The 26,783-nt window shown below is 36.7% G+C and overlaps 2 protein-coding genes across 7 annotated transcripts in view; one reads left to right on the top strand and one right to left on the bottom strand.

Annotated features, from left to right (window-relative positions):
- The first annotated feature begins 235 nt into the window (after positions 1-235).
- Positions 236-23,660, top strand: LOC113121080 (rho GTPase-activating protein 12-like). 2 transcript variants are annotated; one of them, XM_026291316.1, is made up of 18 exons: positions 236-434; positions 3,641-4,332; positions 14,421-14,678; positions 15,059-15,178; positions 16,146-16,268; positions 16,838-16,921; positions 17,396-17,461; positions 18,155-18,216; positions 18,322-18,403; positions 18,508-18,606; positions 18,842-18,940; positions 19,034-19,136; positions 19,380-19,496; positions 19,586-19,684; positions 20,435-20,512; positions 20,639-20,773; positions 20,858-20,963; positions 21,158-23,660. In XM_026291316.1, exons 2-18 carry the CDS (start codon positions 3,715-3,717, stop codon positions 21,330-21,332), a joined length of 2,424 nt encoding a protein of 807 aa, XP_026147101.1. In that variant the 5' UTR covers positions 236-434; positions 3,641-3,714; the 3' UTR covers positions 21,333-23,660. The 2 variants fall into 2 exon arrangements, with proteins under 2 accessions (XP_026147101.1, XP_026147109.1); XM_026291324.1 differs by lacking the exon at positions 16,838-16,921.
- The window catches only part of LOC113121053 (zinc finger E-box-binding homeobox 1-like), a 16,816-nt gene continuing 13,393 nt past the window's right edge, over positions 23,361-26,783 (bottom strand). For 3 of the 5 annotated variants that reach the window (XM_026291293.1, XM_026291307.1, XM_026291300.1), the window contains one exon: positions 25,956-26,547. In XM_026291293.1, coding sequence (XP_026147078.1) covers positions 25,991-26,547 — 557 coding nt within the window. In that variant the 3' untranslated portion in view covers positions 25,956-25,990. Of the gene's footprint in view, positions 26,548-26,783 lie in introns of all 5 variants that reach the window. The other 2 variants (XR_003294665.1, XM_026291281.1) reach the window with 2 other exon arrangements.

Raw genomic sequence — 26,783 nt, 5'->3', positions numbered from 1 at the left:
AGTTTTTTCACCCCCAAGCCCCCGAAAATGTGTCTGTAATGTTTTTTTTCCCCTTTCTTTCAATAGACGCCACTTGTTTTGATAATTTGGCATCTAATGCAAGGAAAATCAGTCAAATAATTTTGAAGAGCCCTGTTTAAATTCCTAATTTAATTTGTGATGTTTTCCATCTAGCCTCACGGTGGCGTCAGTTTACCGTCATACGACCCTCAGAGTCCAAGTGAAGTTCACTCAAGCAGACAAGCACCGGCCCGTCAGGAGCGCGAGGGAGTGCGCTTTGGGAAAGTGGGCGCGAACCTGCGGGAGGCGTTCGCTCGCGCCGCGGATCGGGAACAAGGAACTTCGACGCTCAGCTGCCCTGCAAGACCAATGAACGTGAAATACATTAGGTTTCTTTCGCCGTAGCCAACGAAACACCTGGAGTACTCAGTGAGGTACGTTCATCTCTCGGTAACCTGTAAAATAGAAACAATTATGGGTGTTTAATAGGGTTTTACGGATTTTGTGAACGTGTTAGCTGATTAGCAGGTAGGAATGAGAGCGAACCTGTTTCCTCAGGTCTAAAAAGTTACTCAACTTTTTCCAGCGGAGAAAACTATGTATACAGACTTTAACACTGAATATCCTGAGAAATTAAATTTTGAAGTTTAATTTGAGAGGTTAACCTGTCACACAGGTGAGTTTTAAAGTGTTACCCTCATCGTTAATTTAACGTTACGTTAACTTACCTGAGGGAAGAAATTTCACCTCAGATTAAAGAGCTTCCCTTTAACGTTAGCCTCATTCTGTTTTACCATTTTTTAAAATACTTTTTAAAATTATTATTTTATTTTGTCAGTTTGATTGGGAAAGCTATCTATTTTGTGACTTTGATGTGTCATTGTTTGAAATGTGTATAACGATACAGAAATATGTCGTACACGGAGGTAAAATAACAAGGAAATTACTAATGTTTTATCATATTTATGGGGAAATTATAATTGTCAGTGGCAAATTGTAAAACAGTAAATTATCTGTCCTGTTTGACACTTAATTTAAACGGCCTTAAAGAGTTGGCAGCCTGGATTAAGAACTGTATGACAGCGCTTTCATCTGTCCATGTTTGACAGGAGGGCAGTCTGCAGGCTGTGCGAGTGATTGTGTTGGAGAGATGATGAGCTTTCTCTGTGTGGGTGGAGTGTCTGACACATGCTTTGCTCTTACATTTTCTTGTTAAACTTATTGTGCATTATTTATTTGATTAACTGAAACACTGGCTTACTGCTTACTGAGATTCTTTTCATTCATTAAAAGTTTTCCCATGACAAATAAAAATTACTTTTGAATGAAACATTGTTGGCATTCTAGCCCAAAAAAACATGAAAGAAAGCCTTGATCTTTCTCCAGGTTTCCCAAGGACATGGGAAACTTGGAAAGTCATGTGAAAATGAACAAAATTGTAAAAAAGATTTGTCTCTCTGTGTTTGAGAATCGTGTTTCCTTATAAAATTATGTATAGAAAAACTTGTACAGTAATCATGAATGACTAGAAAGTCTTGGAAAAAGTCATGAAAGTTCATTGGTCAAAAGTTGTAGGAACCTTTTTCTTTTCTCTGGTTAGGCAGAATGCTGGCATGGTGTATCAGTGAGTTCTTTTGATGCTCGCTTTTAGTTATGAGGATGGAAAGACACCTGCACTCATTAGACATCCACAGAAACTTCAGCAGGATTAAAAGACTTTTGTCTTTTTTTTTCTAGACATAAAATCAGATGTAGCTATTATAGTTCGCAGGATATTCCGGCATGATTCCAGTTCGAAGTGAATGTACTGTATATGTTCCACTCAAAGTGCATTGAAGTGTGCAAGATGTGAATTTATTGTATTTATTTACAGAGGAATATGATGTCACACTTGTCCGTGTGTGAAGACCATAGACTGTATAAAAACATGGACATAGTGTTATGCAGAACGTTAAGGCTTAATATAATTTAAACGGATGAGTTCTAAAAAAATTCACCCCCCTCACAGTTGTCATGAAGGGTAAAAGTAGCTATAAAGACCAAAATAATTTTTTGCACCAGGCTGTAAACAATTTTTTTTTCTGCTGTAAAGTTGGGCATTTTAACATTGGGAGTCAATGGAATTGACTTCCTTTTGCAGCCAGCCTCAAGCGGCCAGTCGATAAATTCCAGTTTTAGTCACTTCCAAAGTAATTTTATTTGGTGTTTGTTGATTTTCACATTTTGGATGAATGTGTTGGTACTTTTTTAACATCTCCAGCACATTTTAACAATACTGTGATAATTTTGATCACTATAATCGTGAAAACAAATTTTCATACTGTAACATCCCAACTACTTACTTAAGCTAAAAGTTTAAGTGCCTACATTAAAAACTTTCGGCCCTGGAGATATGAATAATGATTTAGACAGATATGTTTGGTTTTGTGTAATATTGTCATGATTATCATAGCTGAATGTGTATGGTGTGTGTTTTAAAGGTGTCACCTGTAGACAATAACGGAAAAGGCCACTTAATCTGCTTTGAATAATTTATGTGACCTCATAATTAACTGTGTCTCAATCAGGATGAGTTGCTCAAGTCAAAGACACCTGAGTGTGGATGTTTGCTTTGTGCTGATGTTTATATACCCTGAAGCAAATTCCTCTTTCTTTCAAAATCCTGATTTCTCCATAGTGATAAATCTTTTGAACTCACAGGAAGGAGTTTTTTTGCTTCATTTTTTAATTTGTTACACATAATACCGTGTTGTCACGCTACCAAAATTTCAGTATTCGGTACCAATACCAGTTAAAATCCACGGTTCTCTGTACCAATTTTGGTACCAAAGTAAAACACAAAAATATTCTAAAGAGAAAAAAAACACTTTTTAACATTGAAAATAAAACTAATGCCATTCTTTATACTTATTTACAATTATGTTTAAAGTGTTTCTACAAGTAATATAATTTTGAAAAACGGTAAACAAGTTTCACCCAAATTTAATTTGTCTTTCAATTAATGAAATTTAAACATTTATTTTTTTGGATAAATAAAGAGGATTTGCTATTAAAATTAAACATGGAAGAAATATTGTGTGAATTATTTCTTTAAAAAATAAAGTTTTATTAAATTTTTTCAACAGGAGTAGCAGTATCATATACATTCTACTAAATAATGGTAATATTTCTAGCACAATGCCTTTATGTAAAAATGAGCTACTTTTACTTTGACACTGGTTTTACTCAATTGAATTGTTTGTTTACATTATTTGATTATTCGTTTTTCTGTATTATTGTCCAAAATTTGAATGTTGTGCCGTGCATCCTAAATGCTTTTTTTTTCTAATTTTAATCTAAATGATTTGAACAATTTCTTTGTAATTCTTACTGGTATTAATATATATTTTTTCTGTTTTGCTTTCCATTCTGTTAATCTTTTTCATTATTATGACATTAAGCCAGTTTTTAATGACATCACATTCCAGGAAGATGAAAAACCAACAGCATAAATTTAATTTAAGTTAAATTCTTTATCTTAAAAGGGAATTGTTTTGTCAAGCATTTATTTCTAAATCTTCAGTAATTTTCCATAACACTTCCTTGACTTCACACACTGATACAGAAGTCACTGTCTTCTGTCTCTCTCTTTCTCCTTCAGCTGATTTCAAATCAACCCAACACACCTCACCATGCTCCTCTACTCCTGCTTTTGACCTTTGACCTCTGACAGCGATGGCAGACCGTACGGTGGCTCCGGGTCAGATATACATAGAGGTGGAGCACGACTATGATTACAGATCCAAAGAGCGTGTGATCTACATTAAACAGGGAGAAAGTTACCTGCTTGTGAAGAAGACTAATGAAGACTGGTGGCAGGTGCGTAAGGATGAGGCCAGTAAGGCCTTCTATGTCCCAGCACAGTATGTGCGGGAGGTGCGACGGGCTCTCATGCCTCCTCCTAAACCACTCAGTGGAGCAGGCCGAGGGGGGACCGGGCCCATTCGACCATCTGGCTTGGAGATCCAGCGACCAGATGAGAACAAAAAGAGCCTGTGTCCTTCTCCCTCTGGTAATGCTTTACTGCCGCCCAATGATGACAGAGGCAGCCCAGGTAGCCCGACAGCAGCACAAATGAACACTTTACCTGGCTCACTTCCTCGTTCCAGAGCCAAGTCCCCAAGTCGCAATGTAGATTGGGAGAAAGATAAAGATTTGGAGAAGAGCAGTCAAGGACCGGAAAAAGGTGCAATTCATGAAGAGTTTGCCGGAGAGGGAGTCAGCTCGGATAAAAACCGAAATGATTCAGAATCCGGGGATGATCTCAGCAGTGGTTCAACTGATAACCTACAGGTGAGAACCACTTGTATACCCACTTATTAAAGGTGAAGTTATCAGTTTCTGTGCTAGTATCACGTAGCAGAATTTCAAAAGTAAAGCTTATTCTCAAACAACATTTGCAAATGCTCCTTACGCTCATTATGTCCTTCCGTGCCTCACAATATCTTACCATTTTATCTGGGGCTTGAAAGTAAAGAGCAAATGTGTAGCAAACATTTAGCTTACCTGTTGAGGAGAAACTGCAAGTTTGGCATTTTGATTGAAACCCAAATATTCCCTCAGAGTCCTTCATCTTTAAAAGCACCACTAGTATTTACACCACGAAACGGCACTTTTGATGCAGCTACAGTGTTTCCTCTGCAGTGGAAAGATGGAGTTTGTTTGTACTGATTTCAGTTGAATAGTAACAACCATATAGTATCTTATTATTCTAACCTAATGTATTGATCAAATTTAAGAATTCGACGTAAATGGCAACGTGTACATTTAATCAAGTTAAGAAAATATTGTCCTTCATAAAGTCAAAAAGTATAACAGCAATCAATTTTAGGCAAAAAAAATGAAAAGAAACACCCTTTTTAACCCCAACAAGTAAATCACGTCAAAGCTTAATGTCGATCCCTGAAATGCACATAATTAAAGTCTACTGTTTTTCACAGCCAACACATAGGCTATGGTTTTTTGGCTACGTTTAAAGGAAAAGAGCACTTTTAGATAAACAAGGCAATAATTTTAAAGTTCATTAAAGTTATTTATGATCACAGGATAAAGATTTAAATGCAAAAGAAAAGGCATTAGAGCTGACAGTTTTTGTCAATGGAAAGTTTTAATTTAGAATGTTTGTGATCATGTGAGAAAAGTAGTTAAAATTTTTTGCTTTAGCAACTTAATATATGAATCGAAAAATACATTTAAAAAGCACTGAATAATTGATGAAAGATTGTATTACTGTGTAAAAAAAGAATCGCAATGTTGAAAAACCATTAAGTTTAAGTAACGATAAAATAATGGATAAACAGCAATGGATCAGGAGCAGACTCCTGTGTGAAACCACAGTCCGTGCTGCTTCTGTACCACAGATGGGCTACATACTCACTGCAAACAGTGTATGTGTGAGCCTCGCATGCAGCTCACAAAATCAGGCTTGCACTGTGTGTAAGCTATTGTGCAACAATTACACGATTGTAAGAACAAAAATACAGTGCATGATGTATATTTAGAGAAGATAAATATATATTTCTGTAAAAATGGCCTCCTCCACCCTTCAAATAAAAAAAAATCCTAAAAAATAAATATTATTGAATAAAATATTTATTAAATAAAAATCCTCTCAAAAGAGCCACCTTCAAAAATAATTAATTTTCAAAAATAAAATTCAGGCCCTGATTAAATCTTGATTGAATCATCACTATATATAATTCTACATGGTAAAAAGAAGCCTTTAAAAAGATCGGTTTCAGTGATCGGATCGCCAGAAACCGCTGTCTGTGATTGGAGATCGGTGATCGGCCCCAAAAATCCTGATTGGAGCACCCCTACTTATAGTACTGAATGAACAATAAACTTGATGAACTTGAGAGTGTATTTTGCCTTAAGAAATCATACAAACTCTTTTTAATTTTTTTTTTAAGAAGGTTTTCCTCTTTCCAGAAGTCTATTTGGACATTCTGCTATTTTAAGCCCTTTTTAACATTTTAGATTTAGATTTAGAGTCTAATTGACAAGATTAACCTTAACCATCTTCTTGATACACTCAAACACCTAGACATGTTCATTCTTAAATACATTCCTTACACCACCTTGAACTCTTGTTTCGCCATAGTTACTCATCATTTTTTAAGTCATGTTCCTGACTCTCATAGTCACACTCCCTCCTTTCCCTCAAGCTCTTATTTTCATCATCTCCTCCCACTGTTTTTCTGTCTTTTTCTTCTGCAGTGTCATCACAGCATTTCTGCTAAACTGCAAATACTTGCTGTTGTCTCATCATGGCATGTGTAGGATGGCGTTAATGCTTTGTTTTGAATGCCTTAGTAAGCATAAGAGATTTGTTTGAAAAACATTTTTAAACATAACCTTAAATATATATCTTCTGTGGTATAAATGGTATAGCAAAATCTCTCTACCAATTTACAAATGTCATGTTTTTTTTGTCACATGTTTTTTTTACTTCCTTTAAACATCAGAAATCCTCAAACAAAAATAAGGATCTTGGCATCATCATTTCAGTAGTCTTGAGTATGCTATTGTAAAGACTCTGAGTAAGGCATGTTCTGTTTTTGCAAATGTGTCTGTTAATGTGCATGACCAAAGGTCACCTGCAGGAACATGAAGGACATACTAGAACATCTCGATCTCCTGAGAGAAAGTTTGATGGGAGAAAGAGATGAAAACTCTCAATCTGTAGAGCCTTATAACATCTGTGCATGTGAACAGAGAGATTGTCTTTACATTCATATGAAGATTTGCTTCATCTCTTTGAGAACAGAGGGAGAGAGTTTGGGTCAGGATGTACGCATGATGTGACGGTGTAAAATGGGAGGGGGTAAGGAGAGTGTAGGTGTGTGTGTGTGTGTGTGTGTGTGTGTTTGTGTGTGTTAGCTCTCTGCACTGGCTCTAGCATCCTGCATCCAGCCCAGTTTAGAGTTGCTTTCTGTTACGTCTCCCGTCATAGGATATTCTGCACTGAGCAACACTGCAGAGACACCATGTACCCAGAGGAACCGGTAAGAGAGAGACACACACTTCCGTTTACACCATGCATGGCAGTCTGCGAATAGACTTGCACATGCACACAATTTTTCTGCATTTAACACAACTATAAATGCTATATCTCTTTTTTCTCATTTCTTTCTTTTTTGCCTTATGCACAAATTTAAAGGGATAGTTTACCCAAATATCACTGTTCTGTTATTGTGCTCAACCTCACATGTTTCTGAACCTGTATGACTTTATTTCTTATGAGGAAGAAATGTAAAAAATATTTTTGGAGTCCAGTGTTGAAATATGCTTCTTCAAAATCTTTTTTTTTTTTTTTTTGTTCCACTGATGAAAGATTGTTATTTTTGGGTGAACTATCTCTTTAATTATTGGCACATGTACAACTTATGTTTATGATGGACTCTCTTCTACCTAGCCATGCAAATGCAGTTGAGGTTGCATGTGTAACATAAACGTTCACACAGGTCACAGTATACACATGCACACACACAAACAGCAGTTGCTTCCACAGAAAAAAACAGAGCCAGAACATAAGGTGCTTGTATTATTGTCTTGAGTTCCTGTGAAATGCTGATGTGCATGTGCGTGATGTGCATTGCCATATTACATAAGCTCTGCTACATTACAGTTCAGTGGACAGCTGTCCTGAGAAACAAATGCACACAGTATCAGGAATAATCACAATTTAAGAAAGCATGCACTCCGCATCTCCACACATAGAAACTAAAACACACAGCATTACCAAGCTTTGACACTTGTCTGTTTTTGCCTTTTACATCACTGTAATGATAGTGACTGTAAAATACAATCTGATCTCTGATTCCTCTGCCTTGAAGCAGATAAACTGCATGCGCTATTTTAATCTGTTTGCTCTGTCAACCGAATCTCAGTGTTCTTCTGTTCCATGGGCTTATTGTTCGGTAGCTAAGATAATATTATTATGCTAATACTGTACAGTAGCTACTGCTAGTACACTTCACTGTAAACATGGATCATTATAACTGCTGCAACATATTTATTTAGCCTCATTGTGCTGGTTGTGGAAGTTTGTTTTAATGTAATTGACCCCTCGACATAAGTGTACAAATAGACAACATTATAATGCTGATTCCTATTCTTCTTTTAGAAGGGTGCTGTGACCTCAAGTTTAACCTAGTTTTGTTTTTGGCGACCTGTTTTAATTTTAGTTTTAGTCTAGTCTTTGTCTGAAGCTGTCATTTGTAGTTTTTACTAGTTTTAGTCAGATTCATACTCTTCTAGTCCAGTTAAGTTTAATGTCAACTAAAAGTCTGAGCATTTTAAAACCGATGACATTTAGTCTAGTTTTAGTCAATGAAAATGGTATTTTAGTCTCTTATTAGTAATGCAATTCTGTTTAACCCAGTCAATATAGTATAAGTACCTAGCAGTATAGACGAAACCAAAAATGTATTTTAGCCAGACCACTTCAAACAAGGTTATGTTATTATATATTTGTTATTAGACTTAACTTTGTTTGTCGTCTTCTTCTAAATAATGCCGTGACTGGGTCTTGAGGAAGTGACCTTACCTGTGTCTGCGTAGTTCGACCTGATGCAGACCTTGAAGTGAGACACAGGAAACATAAATACTGCAAAATAATAATAACGGGACTAAACGAGACAAAATAACGTTATAAGAGACATTTTAGCATAGTTTTTATTTTGTAAACCACATTTAGTCTTGTTTTTATTTGTCAACAATATTGCATTACACATTTAATTATAGTCATTGTCACATGACCAGCAATTACGTTGCATCTCGTTTTCGTCACGTGATAAAGGTTCATTGACGACGATATTTAGTCATAATTTTCGATGATGAAAGCAACACTAGTTTAACCTGCCTTAGGCTTTGTTTATCCCTGCACAGGGTTTATTTTGTGTAAAGAAACCTTGTCACAGACGAGTGCTTGATTTTTAGGGGAATTCGTGGCCTAATGGTTAAAGGGTCGGACTCCCAATCGAAGGGTTGTGAGTTCTAGTCTCGGGCCGGCAGGAATTGTGGGTGGGGGGAGTGCATGTACAGTTCTCTCTCCACCTTCAATACCACGACTGAGGTGCCCTTGAGCAAGGCATCGAACCCCCAACTGCTCCCCGGGCGCCGCAGCATAAATGGCTGCCCACTGCTCCGGGTGTGTGCTCACAGTGTGTGTTTGTGTGTTCACTGATCTGTGTGTGTGCATTTCGGATGGGTTAAATGCAGAGCACAAATTCTGAGTATGGGTCACCATACTTGGCTGAATGTCACTTCACTTCACTTCACTTCACTTCACTTTACATGCTGAGTTTCAGATAACTGGTGTTGTATCATCTTTAAAAAAGGATTTTTGCAGTCTCAGCTACTGATTTGATCTCAGCTGATACATATAGCAGAAAAAGATGGCAAGAGGGTTCTCAAAGTTTGATTGGCTGGCTTTATCTAGTTTAAAGACAGAATGAGAGAAGCAACTCAAGACATTATTAGATGACCAGATTATATCTTATCCTGCTTATGCATGCTGGGAGGAAAGTGAAAGTCCTGACATTTGCAAAGGATGGTAACCCATACTTGTAACTGGTGCTCTGCATTTAACCCATCCAAGTGCACACGCACAGCAGTGAGAAGTGAACACACCGTGAACACACACCCGGAGCAATGGGCAGCTATAGATCCAGCGCCCGGGGAGCAATTGGGGGTTCAGTGCCTTGTTCAAGGGCACTTCAGCCATGGGTATTGAGGGTGGAAGAGAGCATGGTTCATTCACTCCCTCTCACCTACAACTCCTGCCAGCACCGAGACTCGAACTAGCAACCTTCGGGTAACTAGTCTCTAACCAATAGGCCACAGCTACCCACAGCTGCTCTCCACTATGATGCTGGACTAGCTGTAGATATTTCAGTGTGATTTAGACTTTGGATTACTGTATTTTAAGGGTGTTATTATTTTCTTTACTCTCACACTCATTCTTTTGTGTTTTTGGTGTGTGCCTGTTAGAGAGTGGCACAGATACACACATGTCTGTGTCCTTAGGGCATGTTGGCACACAGTCTTCTGCTGATTTGAGGTGTGAAGTCTCATGTCTGAAACAGATGTGGAGTGGAAGATGACAGTGTGATGACAATGAATGATGACAATGTGGAGTTAAAAGAATGGAAGGTGTGTGGTGAAAAGAGAAGGATTTATTAAAGTCACGCCTTAAACCCTTCCTGTCAGTTGATATGTTGGTCAATATGAATATTAAGTTCTGTTTTTTCTTCAAATGCTTTTGCAGTAAATAATGTACATATATTTGTAAGAATTAGAATAGGGTTAAGAGAGGGAGTTAAAAAGGTTATAAAAAGAGTAACCGAGGGAATATCTCTTTATATAGTGGTAGGGAAAGAAACTGGGGCTACAAGAAGTAGTAAGAGGTAACGAGAAGAAGAAACAGATGTAACTCTAGTCTCTTCTGCTTTTCGCGGATTCTGTCCTGACATGCTGCAACTTCACATACTCTTCCTCATTCCAGCAATCTTCTACTTGCACACACTCACATACGCTTAATGGTACATGTTTGTGCTGTGTGGATGTCTTTTTATTGCCACAATTTTTCATACACCACACAATTTACTGCTGTATCCTATTTTTTTTGTGGCTCAGATCATAAATAAATCATAGAATGTTCACTTAAAGCTACTAAATCTAAGAAATTATATTATACCAGAGTTTGCAGTATGAATATGTAAAAATGGATGGAACCATAAAGTACTACAAAGAGAATACATGTGGTTTCTTTGCTTTTCCATATGCAATCAGTGATGGGCAAATTTAGGAAAGCATGATCAAATGTTTAAAGTAATGTAAGGCCCATTGATTGGCATGAGAGGTGGCATGTTTAATGTGTCATCTGAGGGCATAGTCCCCTGCTCTCAGTCTTGAGGAACTACACTCATACAGGTAAATCATTGCGCCACCTGCTGGCTGTATCTGCATGTCTCTCAACATAAAAGCTGTTTTTTTTTATTCTTTCCTATGTAATAGTGTTTTGAATTATCAAGAGCAGGCTTGTTAATTAAAGGAATAGTTCACCCAAAAATGACAAAATTTGCTGAAAATTTACTCGCACTCATGTAGATTAGTTTTTCTTAATAGGAACAGATTTTGAGAAATGTAACAAGTCAGAAGCTTTATCTGTGCATATTTCTCTCTTGATCCAGATGAGACTTTTTCATGGCAGAACACAATATTATGGATACAGGATGATCAGTTTTACTTTTGGGTGAACCATTTCTAAACAACAATTTGGCTCTCTTTTGATATGCTTTTCTTTGTGTTTGTGATCATTTGTTTTTATATATTGCTTGTTTTTGTTTGGGTTTCTGTTGTTGTCATTGTTATGCATATGTTTTTGTCTACTGATCGTTATTCAGTGTATGTAAAATGCTTTATTGCTGAGTTTCCATTGTGGAAACTAGTTGGAAGATTTTTGTTTTTTTTTAGCCTGGAGGCCCCTCATGTACCATCACTGTGCATTCATAAGAGATTAATTTAAAATAGCACAGATCGCATGATGGAGAGTGAATCTTTGAAGCGCTCAGTCAGAGTGTGTGGATAGTGAACATATATCTGTGTTTAACTTAGTATCTAACTCACACTCTGGCAGGTAGGGATGCAATGATTATAGATTTTGTTGGTACGATTATTGTCTGAGAAATAATCACAGCATTTATTCATTTCACAAAAGTATTAATTTATAAAGTCTAATGTACATGGAAACTCTTTAGATATTAAAGTGTTATTTATTGCTGCCGTTTGAAACATAAATAACACAGTAACCAATAATACAGAACAAAATAATAATAATGAAAACAAACAAAAGTCCACCTCTCCAATTGGAATTTAAAAGGTGACCTCTGCTCTGTAAACATCCATGTCAGTATTTCCCTTTTGAAAATAACTGATGAAAATAGACCACAAAAGTATTTAGTGGTTTCAGTTTGTACATTCTTTACATTTTTTTTTTTTTTGGGCCTGAGGCAGGGAACTGGAAACATTTGTAAAAAATAAATAAATAACATAATATAACAATGTTAATAAAGTATTAATAAGACTATTAACTTTATTTATCCCAAAGGGGAAACTATTAATATTGAGGGGAATAAGCTGAACTATTATTGAAATTAACAATATGATTTTACATGTGGCCCCGAGAAAGTCATGTCTATTATTTTGGTTTGTGAATTTGCACTGTGCACACAAACGCTAATTGCTACATTATATTCAGCAGCAATGAGCTTTGCGTCAATCTTGCCTTGACATAAAAATATTTTAAAGCTGTGTATTCACTCTCTAGCAGCCGTTTTCACGTCAGTATTTAAATGTCATTCCCACACTGTCGACTTCAGTCATTTCTCTGGTGGAAATGAAAAATCGTGGATTGGATCCTCATAGTTAATCTAGTGTGTGAAGCCTCTGTGTCTCTGATAAGCACAGCATTTTAAGATGGTGCACCGCTAGTGTAACTTTGTTTTTGTTTTTTTTGTTGCAACCGTTTCGTTCCATGCAACAAAAACACTCGGTGTAGTGGATCCTTTACCATTTAAAGCACGGTTAATCGTGAAACCGGTTAATCGCTGCATCCACACTGGGGAGTAAACACTTAAGAATTTATTTTGCAAATGGCTAATGTTAGACATCATTTAGTCACCCAGGGTGAAAGTTTAGTTGCATATGCAAGTGATTTGCTCGGAATATAGAGGGTTGCTACACAAGACTCTTTCTCTTTAACACACAGACTAACATTAATTTTAGAACAGTTGAAGATGAGGTCTTGTATATGAAGTTAGTACATTATCGTTGATCACATTCAGATTTTTGGGATATTGAGTGTAGGTTCTCCATGTTTCTTCTGCTCTCGTTGACCTTAAAAGTCAGAGTTTGATCACACCACAGCATTAGCTTGTGTTTGTGCACTTTAGCCAGAATCTCTAATCTGGTGTCATTATCCTCTGTGGCTTAAACTGTTAAATGCCATCCGGGTTCATCATGCACAGCATACTTTTTTTCAGAGAGTGCAGTGATGCATGCTGGGATTCTTTGGCTTTGGAAGCTAGGACTGGGCTGGTTCACTTCACTTGAATTATAATTTGATAAAAACCTTTAGTGTCTTTGCAAAAATATCAAGAGAGTTTTCTCTCTCACACAAACTTACTCTAATGTGCTTTGTCAAAATTAAATTACCCATGGGGCTGTTGTGTAACAGTTTTGATTGAATGACAAACCGTAGAGTTCACTGGTTGGACACAGTTGTTCTCTCTCTGTTTTCAGTATTTTGTTGGAGTAGAGGTTTCTCATTTTATTCAGTGCTTTTTGCTGTATGGTGTCAAGAGGGCTGGTGGTTAAGTAAGTCTGAGTTCAGGTGTGTGTTGTAAGGGTCTGGAATGTGGTTGTGCAGGTTCAGCTATAAACAAGTTTCAGGTATGAATGACAGTTTCTCTCTCTCTCCCTCTCTCTAATCTATCCCCTCTGTTTGTCTCTGTGTCTGTGACTCTCTCTATTGTTCTAGTCTCCTAATGTCCCTCAAGAAGAAAATACTATTCTAATCAGTTTTTGTGAGAATTAGGGATGCATCGAAAGTTTGGGTGCACAAATGCCATAAAACCCACATTTTCGGTTTTTGTTCAAATTAGAAAATATGTAAAAAATCTGGAAAAACTGAAACTTTAACAGGTTGGATAACAGGAACTTTGACAGAGAAAAATCAGTGTGCACGTGATATCATGTAATACATTTTAGGGTTGTACTTTACAGTAAGTATGTTTTGCACAAGAATGACATGTAGCTTTCTATACAGTTCTCCATTTATGTCAACTATATTTGAAAAACAAGTTTAAGCTTGTATTTTCATGAGAATCGAGTAGTTCAATTGAACCTGTAAGCAGTAGAATAAGTTGAATTTATCCATCTTCAGTTCTCTGTTATGTCATACTGTCATTACTAGAGGGCAGTTGTGTAATAATCCAGATGCAGACATTTTACACCCTAATATAATTTTAATTTATAATTAAAAAAATATTGTCCAACAGTGTTGCTCTGCACTCCAATTAAACCCTAAAGACTTTTTGTACCTTCTGTGTTTCTGAATCTAGTTTTCTGAATTCCAGATCTAGTAAAAAAAAAAAATCCTGTAAAAACCCTTATTGCATTGTATTAAATAAGTAAAATAGCCTATACTGTCAGATATGTTTAAAATTTGCTCTTTGATTGTGAAATAAATATTTAACATACCACATGCACATTTTTTTTATTTATCTACAACCTTTGCCAGATTACAGTTTGATTATTTGTTCTCCCAGACATCAACCAATTCTAACAATGGTTAATACCCTCTTCTAATGCAGACTTTAAGTTCAGGGCAGGGCAAGCCTGACTCTCCTGTCTACGCAAACCTGCAGGAGCTGAAGATCTCTCAGTCCTCCATCCCTCCACTGCCATCCTCCTCTCCGCTCCACACCAATGGCGACTGGGAGACTCACAAAGACCAGAATGGCAGACAATTCTACTACAACCGCAGCACGCAGGAGAGGACCTGGAAACCACCACGGGCACGGGACAGCCTCACCAGGAAAGAGGCAAAACAAGACATGAATGACATGGAGGTACACTCAGATTAGACTCCACACAACAGACAGTGATGCATGCACGCACAAACACACACGCATGTATTATTACATTAAATGTGGCACACAAAGGGGAAGAACAACTTCATAGGAGACAAAATGTCCATTGTGGTCTTGGAAAAAGCATGATTGTGTAGCTAAACTCTTTCTCAACCTAAGCTGAATATTTATATGCATGAAAAGCATTCTGGGTAATTGATTTTCTCTGTTAGGTTAAGGGTTAATTGTGACCGACTGGTGATTTATTTCTCATCTCTTTTCACTGCCTCTCTGAATGAACTTTTTTTTTTTACTTTGTTTCTATTTCTCTCTGTATTTCTTTCTACTCATCTTGCTCTTGTGTGATTGGCTGGGTGAAGTTTCTGTCTTCAGATGGAAACTGTCTGAGCAGCCAGTATGTGTCGCCCCCTAGAGGCTGGTCTGAGGAAATGGATGAGCATGGACTCATTCTCTATGTGTCTGACTATACTAATGAGAAGGTACAAACACTGTTCTACAAAGACAAAGTGTGTTACTGCATGGTTGACAATTTTTGTCTTACTAAGCTTAAAAATGGAGAAACTACTAACTTTTTTCATTTACAGCTTGCTCTTTTTTCTTTCTTTTCCAAATGGCCACGCTTGTTTTTCCTCATTTGTATGATTAAAGGGGTGATATGATCCTGCCAAAAAGAACATTATATTGTGTATTTAGTGTAATGCATTGTGCTTTTTTGGTTTAAGGTTCAAAAATCACATTGTTTTCCACACACTACATTATTGTTTCTCCTCTATGTCCTGCCTTTCTGAAATGCGTCAATTTTTACAAAGCTCATCGTTCTGAAAAGCGAGGTGTGCTCTGATTGGCCAGCTATCCAGTGCGTTGTGATTGGCCGAATTTCTCAAGCTTGTGATGGAAATTTTATGCCCCTTACCATACTGTGATGCTGTGTCCCCGTGTACTAGAAAGTTGGACATAGTGGAAGGGTGGCTTTAGATACGCTCGTGTGTTAAAAGAGCGTCCAAATAAGGTTAGATGAACCAGAAACCTGGCTTACAGGGCTTTCTTGAGACTGATTAGTTGACCAATTTTTCAGGCAACTAACCAATTAGTGCCTGTTAGTGTTTTGTATATTTAAGTAGTGGTTGTATTACTGTACCAGCTGTATTACTACAGCACAGATAGCTGTGGGAACTTCCTAAAATTGGTCTCAAATCACAGGTGATGCTAGCAACAGATTCCAGTGCTTAACAACATTGAAAATATCTAGTCAGGAAGTCCCGGAAATCCCTTTCAATTTGGCTTATTAAGACTTACTAATCCCGGTTTCAATGCCCTGTGCAGTGCTTTATTGAAAGTGTGTCTGTGTGTGCATGTACAAGTTTTGAGAATATTTAAATTTGATTCTCTGACATACCTCATTATCAGTCCAAATAATCTTGCCTCTTTTTGTTTCACCTATTTTAGTCTAACCACTTACCTCTACTACCAGGAGATGCTCACAAAACATGTAGTCTTGACCGGAGACTGCCTGATTTCATTCCTTTGAGGCCGAGACACAGCGTATATTTACATGAGTCCAATGACAAGGTACACATGCATATACATACAAACTAAGAGAGAGAAAAAGGGGCATCATACTATTGCACAGGAGACACTGACGACATGTGTAATAAAATTACCCAAATTCAATACAAATGCAACCTTAATGAAACAAACAATCAAGAACATTGTTTTATTTATTTTTATTTAGTGGTTAAACTCTTATTTTTAAGTTTCTTATGAAGATTTATTTCATTTTAAGTATTTATGGTGATAGCTGGTAATATCTAATTGCTACTTCAAATACTACAAGTTCTACTACAAGCTTCTAACTTCTACCACAAGTTCTGCTGGCAACATCAGTATGAAATAAACGAGTTTCTAAATTAATGTAATAATTTAAATACATTCAAAGGTTGATTATATACACTACAATTCAAATAATTTATAAGGTTTTGATTGTGTCAACATGAAACTGCTTAGGGGTGATTATATTTACAAGCACTGTCAAATGCTGGTCTGGTTGAAGTGAACACATTTTTGGTTTTTAATGATGTGAATGACTACCATCCTGATTTGGGTGATGATGTTTACATGTGCTTTCTGTTTGACTGAAGTTTAAACAGAAATCCATCAAGGACCGGCGAGCCTTACCCCCGCATCGCAAAAGCACCTTCCGTTTTTATCCTTATAGGCCACAAGTCAGTGTTGCCCGACCCCTATATCCCAACAACCAATCACCTCGTCTGAGATTATGCATGCAGACTTTCACTCACTGCAACTCATTTTAGTATATACAGTGATTTCCGCACACACAAAGAAAACTGCATGACAAATTGCATGTGAATAAATCATCCTTTAAAGGAATCATTCAACATTAAAATTTCAACTGTCAACATGTGAACACACTTATCTTAATCTTTAGGAGATTTTTTTCTTATTTCAGTGGATGGTTTTGAGTGATATAAAGTTGAGCAGATGACAGAATTTATATTTTTGAATGTACTCTTTATTGATTTGAGAATGCTTTACACCTGTGTGATTAATCAGATCTGAATTAATAGGTGCAATATCTGATGACTATTGACAACTGTGGATGAGTGTGCTGATTATTACAGGTGTTTATGAAATTGTACACAAGTTTGAATCATGTGGTTTGTTGTTTTCTTGTGCAGGACACCAAAACAAGCTCACCTGACTCTGACTCCTCCTGTCCCTCCTCTCCCAAACACCCAAACTCTGTTAGTATCAGCATCATCCCTCTCTTCTTGTCCTTGTCCTCCTTTATGTTTGTCTTTGTTGCCCTATCTTTACCCCTCTCTTAATGCTGACCTCTGACTCTTCTGTGTGATTGCGATGTGAGTTTATAATAAATCAATGAGCCATGATGACTCTGGCATTAAGTGTTTAAGGATGTTGTATAGGCTCAATGTGAAGTGGAGTGCATTAATGGTTATGGATGCTTAAATCACTGCACAACCTCTCACGGATCAATGCCTTTGGAAAGCCACAGCAATATGGCAAGACTGTGATGTTTAATAAGTGCTTGCATACATTAGCAATGATGTTAATAATAATGTCATTTTGGTGCATTGATAGTGTGTGTGCATGTGCATTCCATTGTGCTTCAAATGCAGCTCGCCCAGTCAGATTTTAGAACGGTCCGTTTTATAAGCATGATTTACTGCTTTTGTCTGTTGAGCTGCTTCTATAATAAATACTAAAGAACTGACTGTGACATAGTTCAGTACAACATACTGCAAACAGGCCTAAATCATCACTGTTCTTGTGTAATTTCTCTCTTAATGTTTAGGTTTCTTCTCACTCTTGTTCTGGGTTAAATCTGTGGCTGCATGCTGTTCATCACTCTGACTCTTTTTATATTAGCTTGTTTAGTTTTGTCCTTTCTTCTCACATCTTTTTCTCTATTCTAGTCATCAGAGAAATGTGGCAATTTAAACATGACTAAAATCACTGAACACGGAAAAAAGGTCCGGTAAGTAAAAATAATACTCTCATTCATTTGGCAGAGCAAACACATGCGTATGACTGTGCCATGCTGATATTGTAATTGTTTGTTTGCCTTTTGTCACGCCCACAGGAAGAACTGGATCTCCTATTGGACAGTTTTGCAGGGTTCTTCACTACTATTTAATAAGGGTCAAGGGGGCGGGACTGGTTGGGTGAGTGACAGTTCAGTGCTGAGAGAAAATCATCAGTAGTCCACGAGATGTTCTCAGTTTTATATGTCTGGTGTGTGTGTGTTAATGTGTTGCTTTCTCAACAGTTTGGAAGAGAGCAGAAACTGGAGTTCAGTGTGGATCTCAAAGGAGGTTCAGTGGACACTGCATCTAAAGACAAATCGAGCAAGAAACATGTTCTAGAGGTAAAAAGCTGGTTGGAAACTGGTAAACAGCAGGTGTTATTTATATAATTGACTTTCTATGTTTGATTTGGTTAAAAGAGCTATGAATGTTGAACTGTTATTAAGGTCATGCAGTGGATTATCCTGTCCTTTTTGCACAGAGCTCAGCAGCTGAAGCAGTGGTGAACAGCTTGATGTCTGAACGTTGCTAATTGTGTGAAAATAGTGGTTTGATTTGTTGTCTTCATGTGTCCAGCTGAAGACCAGGCAGGGCATGGAGCTCCTCTTGCAGTCAGATAACGACGGTCTCATCAGTGAGTGGCACAAGGCTTTGACTGAAGCCATACAAACATATGTAAGATCAATCTTCTATATGCCTTTACTTTTCTTCGGCACTGGAATTAGTCTGAATTATTTTATTGACCTTGATGTGTGTTTCATGTTGCAGGCATGGGAGTCTGATGAGGCCATTGAAGAAGACATGCCAGAATCTCCTGACACTGAGAAACATGACAAAGAAAAGGAGCAAAGAAACTCCAAGAAGGGCAGAGGTGTGTGTGCGTTAATGTTAATGATTGTATAGACCTGTTTCAAAACCTATTGTGTAGACCTGTTTCAATACACTGTCTAGTGTATTGCTAAGCTAACACAGTACTCTAAAAAGATTAAAAAAAGGAAAACACGGTCAGCGGTGGGTGATTTATCTATGATACAGCCCACTCACAAATTCAGCTCAGTGCACCTGGAGTTGTGTACCATTCCTTACCTAGATTTCTATTCCCATGATGCTTTAGATATTAAGAAATGCGTAAGCATGGATAATGCAGAGCAGAAGAGGAAGACCAAGCTGATTAAGTTCCTCAAAGGCAGACCCACTTTACAGTCCGTCAAAGACAAGGGCTACATCAAAGGTACCTATACACAGAACTGGGTGGACATAAGAGTCATTGGTAAAATTCAAAGACCGTTTTATTGTTTGATTGTTTCTCTCTCTCTGTAGATCTGGTGTTTGGCTCCAGTTTGAGCAGTCTTTGTCAGAGAGAGAATTCCACCATCCCTCACTTTGTTTCGTTGTGCATTGAGCAAGTGGAGAAGAACGGTACTCTTCTGTTCAGCCCATGTGCAATGGACTAAATCTAAATCCTAAATTTACTTTCACCCCTGCTTTTAATGTTAATGGGAAATCAAACTTGAATTGCTATTGTCAACCCTTGTCACTGACTATCATAGGTTACATGCACAACAAATTCCATCTTAATATAATTCTTGTAGTTGCTGATCTGTATTTTCACACATTATGCCGAGTTATTATTAGTTTCAAACAACACGCCACAAAATGGAAAAGGTGCAGTCAATAATAATAATAATATGCAGTATTTTCAATTTCTTTTAATAATTATATTAAAAAGGTGTTATCATACTTAACTTAAACTAAAACAATTCATATTTTTGTTACTTAAAAAAATCATTAAATGAAATAAAATATCTAACAAATATTAAACTTGCTTTATTTCAGCTGTTACCAAGGCAACTATTCTGTTTTGTTTAGTTTAACTTAAAAGTAATAACATAACTAAAACTAAAACATGAATAACAACTATAGACACATAAAAAATATATATAATAATAATAAAAATATATATAATAATAATAATTACTAAAAATTAAAAACACAATTACTAAAACTTTAACATTAAAGTGAAATGTGAAATATTAACAAAATCTATAACAGAGTACCGTATCAATGATAGTAAAATGACTTAATATCACAATATTGAGTTGATACTCTTCTGTGACATGCATTCTAACATGCATTCCAATGTTTCTTTCTCTTTCTGTCCTTATTCAGGGTTAGGAGTGGATGGTTTGTACAGAGTCAGTGGAAATTTGGCCATTATACAAAAACTGAGATTTGCTGTTAATCAGGGTACGCCCTGCCACCTTTTAAACTCATACTGATTTATATGTAACAGATCATTATTGATGTGTATTAAAAAACAACAACAAAAAAAAATGATTTGTGTCTGCATGATTTGGATCTACATGAATACAGATGAGAAAGTGGATTTAGGGGACAGTAAATGGGAGGACATTCACGTGACCACTGGAGCTCTGAAGATGTTTTTCCGTGAGCTCCCAGAACCGCTGTTCCCCTACGCTTTCTTCAACAACTTCATCACTGCTATCAGTGAGTGGAGATCAGTATTTGAACCTGGTGTCTAGAGGGAGATGTTTCGCACACATGTAACATGTTTTTTGTGTTTCTGTGTAGAAATGACAGATTATAAGCAGAAGGTTCAAATGGTTAAGGATCTGATGAAGCAACTGCCACGGCCAAACCATGACACCATACAGGCGCTCTTCAAACACCTGAAGAAGTGAGTATAAAAGGAGAACGAGACAACAAATGATCATTGAAAATTTAAAAGTTGTTGTTTTTTTACTCTAGAAGGCACATAAACAATGGAAATGATTAGGTTGTTGTTTTAGAAAAATGCTGAAATAGTTTTAAAGGAGGTGTATGTCATGTTAACTGCCCTTGTGTGTTTACAAGCAGTCTTTCTCTCTGTAGAGTGATCCAGCATGTCGATGAGAATAGGATGACCACACACAGTGTAGCCATTGTGTTCGGACCAACGCTCCTACGTCCAGAGGTAGAGACGGCAAATATGGCTGTGCACATGGTCTACCAGAATCAGATCGTTGAGCTCGTTCTTATAGAATATGAGACGATATTTGGCTGGTAGGTCACACACACAGGAACACTTTGACCAAACCCAGACGGGACAGTTACTGCTGAAGACCGAACAGCCCATTGACTGCCAGTCTGAACACTGTTTTGATATGTTTACATGAGAGGAACACCCGCATTAAAAAGCAAAAAAAAAAAAAAAACACTCTGGCTTCAAGATAAACAGTCAAATCCTCTCTCATATCTTTTTGGACTTAATATTTTTTTTTTTTGACTGGATGTCTTATTATTTTACATACCTAAATCCATTGGACTGTCAATTTTGGATTCGGTTGGAGCAACGCAAACTTGAAATATGAACGTTTTCTGTACAGCTGAAAACCGTGATGCGTATGGGAGAAATCTGATGCTTCATTTTAGATTTCCGTTCACTATAAGTACTACATTTTGCATCACGTCTTTCTGGGGTAATACTGTAATATGGTTTGGAACAACACCTCAACTGATTGACTGATATGATAGACATGGATGTAATTCTATACTAAAAACTCATTTTCACGGGAATGGATTGCATTCTGTTCTGGCCTGCCGCAAGTGATCCCTGCTGGGAAACACTGGAGTCAGTAATTTGGATCAATAATTTCCTAATTATTGATCCGACATCAAAAGATGTACAAACAAAACTCTCACAGCCTATTTAATATACGAGTACAGTATGCTGTAGACAAAAAAAAAAACGTGAAGATCTTGTATCAGAGAGAGAGAAGAAATTCTGAGCGGGTAGAACTTGATTGCTCTTTCTAAAGATGTCTGATTGACATACTGTGTGTGTGTGTGTGTGTATTTGTGTGATGAGTTAAAAGCACATGGAGGAGGTTAAGACACCACAATTGTATTAAAGAGACAGGTTTATTAAAATATATTGAGAATTAATTCCGATATTGTTATTTGGAAAATGGCTGTTGAATGTAATTCATTAAATGAACTGCTGTATGTAGCAGAGCTTTGTCTTGATCAAAATAAAACTGACAAGGCAAATCGGTCACTTTATTGAGTGTTGTTACTCCCCTCCACCAAGGGGCAGCAAACATCACTATAACACAGGTTTAGTTTTTTCATGTGTTGCCTTTAAAGTTCTCACATATAATATAAATACTGGTATACAACAGCTACTCTTATGCCTTTTATGAAAAAATGTTCAGACTTAATAGTTTTTACTGTAAATGCAGTTTGCTTAGTTTTTTCAGGGCCTCATCTAAATGATTGGACCTGGAACATTCCTTTAATGCTGTCGATACAGTGTGACGGTTTATATTTTTATAGATGATGATGCACACTGAGCCCATGAAGAAAATTTTTTTTTTGTTCACAGATTTATTTTTCTAACGCTCTCTTATTTCACTCTTAAGTGGAAATTGCTAAATATTTTCTCTCCATTCATATGGATACATTTTCTTTTTCAAACGAAAAATAAATAAATAAATAAATATTACATTTGCAAGTCTTTGAAGAACTTGTCCTAATCTAGTGTTTTGCTGAATTTTTAAATCCAAAACCTCATTAACTGGATGCCGTCACTTAACAGTGCTGAACATGTACTCTGTCTGCTAAGGTTTAAGTATTAAAAGCTTTAGTTTTTTTAAGCTTTAAATGAAATGCTAAACATCTTCCTGGACACCCACTGTTGTGTAGAAATTATAAAATATTAGTACGCTTTCAGTTTGATAATAAATAAGCAATTTAGAAATGACCTGGTGCTTCATTTCATTTTATTTTATGGGGCATCATAAAAGGAAACAAAGGAAGAAAATCCTACAAATACGTTCATCAACTTTGTGGAAAATGTGACATTTACACACACAATGCAGAGTTGGCACAAATAAAAACAAAAACAAAAAAATGGCTTGACTAATTTTGGTTCCAAAATGCAATTTCAACACCAGTACAACAACATGAATCCATGCTCTTCATCACAGGTTTATGAATTACCGTGAAGCTGTTGGAAAAGCTTCAGATTTAAGAAAAACCAAAGCAATGGGTACACATGTCTGCCTAACTGACTTTCTGTGGTAGAGTTAAAAAATAACTTGAAATTATAAAACGAATACTGTGAAGTTCAGCTTTATATATAAGGGTTTAACCTCCTTCGTGGCACTGAGATTAATTCTAAAATACATTGTGTTAAACTACAGTGTGTATCACACACGCAATAAATAAAGCAATACAAAAATAAGACATATATAAAAGGTTCTACAAATGAAACATTTGTCAGTGACAATAATACTGATGGTATTACACAATATACACATGCATAAACACAAAAAGAATAAACATTTCGAAATACATTGAAATTAATAATACTGTAAGGTCTGCTCAGACACAATCAACTAAAACATTTTTAATCCTATGCGCCTCTTCCAAAGTGCTGCTTTCATCGTGCACTTCACAGTCTTATTACATACGGTCCGTATTTGCCTTCTGCATGACTTTGGGATGCTAGGTTTAGTTTCATCTATAGGGCTGTGCATGTTGGAAAACTTCATAACAGAGAACACTTGCTGATGAATATGAGTTGGAGGTCTTGCGCTCTCCTATACAAGCTATACAATCCTGTGGTTCATACATTTCAAGTACATTTCTTTCATCATCATGCATCAAATAATCCTTAACCTGCTTCTTATTGGTTTTTATTCATCACTTGGTTAGGCTATTTGTTTTTGATTATTATATGATTCCAAACAGAATACTGTAAGAAGAGTGAAGCATAAAAAGCTTGGATTTCTGAATAAAATGGACTGAATTTAAATCCTCACCTGATTTAAGCAACACTATGTAAATTTTGGCGCTCTAGAGGTTAATAAACAGAACTGCACTCATCCCGCTGGAGAACATTCTAACCGGAGCTACTTCTCCAAGTCTATGGCGATTCATGCAGGAATACAACAAAAAGGCGGTAGATGAATTTGTGATGTACTCGCTCATTATGTACATTTAGCAAATTTTGAACAAAGAAAAAATTACATAGTGTTGCTTAATCTTTTAAATTTGATTTGGTTTAGTTTAGAGGTGCTACTTATATAGTATTATCTTTTTCTTTTAGCAAGGTTAAATAGGCAATTCTTCACCACAGTGGGCTTGGAGAGAGAAAACCAGCATGAGCTATAACAGCTTGACAGTGTGCCATTTGATTTCAGCTGAGGGCAGTGTTAGAAACTGAAATATTTTTGTCAAATGTTGCGCTGTGTCCTTGACCAGTGTGGACATTTTTATGCATCTTTAAATTCTTGGTCAGCTGACTAAAATCTAGACTGTGGAGTACTATGTTAATGTTTGTAAATGGCACTTACAGCTTGGCGGTCTTTTATAAGGCTGTGGGTGTGCAGTTCCTTAGAGCATCTCCTATGAACACAGACTGACACATTACAACATAAAGCCACACAAAGATCAATGAAAGAACAGGTGAAACTGCCTTTTGACGCTTTTTTTCCCCGACTTTTTTTTTTAGTATGCTGGCATGATCGTGAAAAGTATGTTTTCAAAACATTACAGTTACTGACAAATATTTTGGAGTGCTTATTATAATAGAATTTGAGACTGATTTGAATTATCATTCAGTTTAGTAGTTCATTACAAGTCACCAGTTTAAATTCTATCAAAGCGATTCAATTTTTTAATGATAAGCATTCCTATGAATATTACCATAATTAACTCATTTTTCTTCTTTTTATAAATGAGCTCTTAATAGTGAAGTGCAATTTAATTTCCTTCATAAGGCAGATAAACAATCAGATGGGGAAATGAGGCAATGCTACCAAAATCTTGCCTGATTAACAAGAAAAAATACTGAATGGTATCTTAAACTTGAGGCATTAAGTATCTGTGGTTAATCTCACAAAGAAATGTCCAGGTCATATTTCAGCCTAAAAAAAATCAAGTTGAAAAATATTTTATTTTGCATTAAGAAAATAGTCTACTTTAAGGATTGAGCGTTTTCACAATTAAGTTGATTTAATACTGTATCACAGTAATAAAAACCATTCTATTTGGACAATATATATATATACACATTTTAAATAAGCATCAGTAAAACATTTTATGGCATGAATTAAAATAAATGCATATTTGCAGGTGTTCTTAAATGTTACAATAAAAATGTTCGTTAAAAAATATCTGTGATGGTTTTAAAAATAGGCTTCATTGTCTTCATGCAAAATAAGAATTTTCTTCTTTTTTTTCTCAAGTGAAATATGACCCTTCTTGACAGTTTTCATGAGAATCACCCCCGTAAGTAAACCAGTTATACCTGCATTGCAGAATTTAGTTTTGTTTCTCAAAACTTTAAAATACTGATTTTCGTAAACTTCATTGGCAAATATAAAGGTATAGAAATCTGACTGTACAGAGCAACAAAAACACATGAACACTGATAATTCGACATACCCATAATTCAGCGGCTCGGTAACAGAACAAAGCCAAACAACTGAAACTTTGAAGTCCTGCGAAGTCTAGTTGAGTTGGAGTTTCGGTCTCTCTCTCTTTTTTTTTTCTTTCTTTTTTTTAAAACAAGGAAATATTGTTTTGTAAATCAGGCACACCTGGGTTTTATACACAGTAAAGAGCTGAGACACAGTTTTCATAGCAACTGACGACTGTAAGATTATGATGAAGAGCTCGTCACCTCTTTCATTAGTCGCACATGAGTGCGTTCACCCTTCAGTCCTCGGTTGCCATCTCGGTGTTATCTTCATTATTCGTGAGAACTGCTTCCTCTTCCTTTGACTCCTCCGTCTCCATAGCATCTTCCGTTTCAACGGTTTCTTCCTCCAAAGTGTCAGTATCTCCGAGATCCACCTCCATCACCATTCCTCCTTCCTCTGTCTCTTGCTCCTCACGTCCTCGGTCCTGCTCTTCCTCTCCACAGCTCTCCTCCTCATCCTCATATTCCTCTCCCACTCGCACCACTCTGATATCGCTCATGTCCAGAGCGGTCAAATCCTCTTCCTCCTCTGCGTCGCTCTCTCTCTCGTCCGAGTCGAGCTGAGAGGGAGGAGTGGAGGTGCTGACCTGCTCCGGCAGCTCATGAGTGTCTCTCTTGCAGTAGGAGTATCTGTGGTTCATGTGCTGAGAATAAGAGCCCGAGTGAGAGAAGCGCTTCCCGCACTTGTCACACTGGTAGGGCTTCTCTCCGGAGTGTAGTCGCGAGTGCTCGATCAGGTGGTGCTTGTGTTTGAAAGCTTTATTACAGATGGCGCACTCGTGAGGCCGCTTACCTGGAATGATGATGCAATACGACGAGGTTAGGACAAAGGAAGTACATGTTAACATGATCTATCATCATATTGTTCATTTAAAAATCTTTCAAAAATGTCTTTATGAAAATTCTATGTTTTACATATTCACAGACTCTTGGTTGAAAATCCTGGTGTTAAATAAAGAATCATGTAACTTAGCTGCATCTGCAAACAAATGTTATTTGTAACCAGGATGTGGCAATGCTGGACCATAT

The sequence above is a fragment of the Carassius auratus genome, chromosome 2 (assembly GCF_003368295.1).
Source record: "Carassius auratus strain Wakin chromosome 2, ASM336829v1, whole genome shotgun sequence".
Lineage (NCBI taxonomy): Eukaryota > Metazoa > Chordata > Actinopteri > Cypriniformes > Cyprinidae > Carassius > Carassius auratus.
This window is presented reverse-complemented; position numbering and strand designations above follow the sequence as displayed.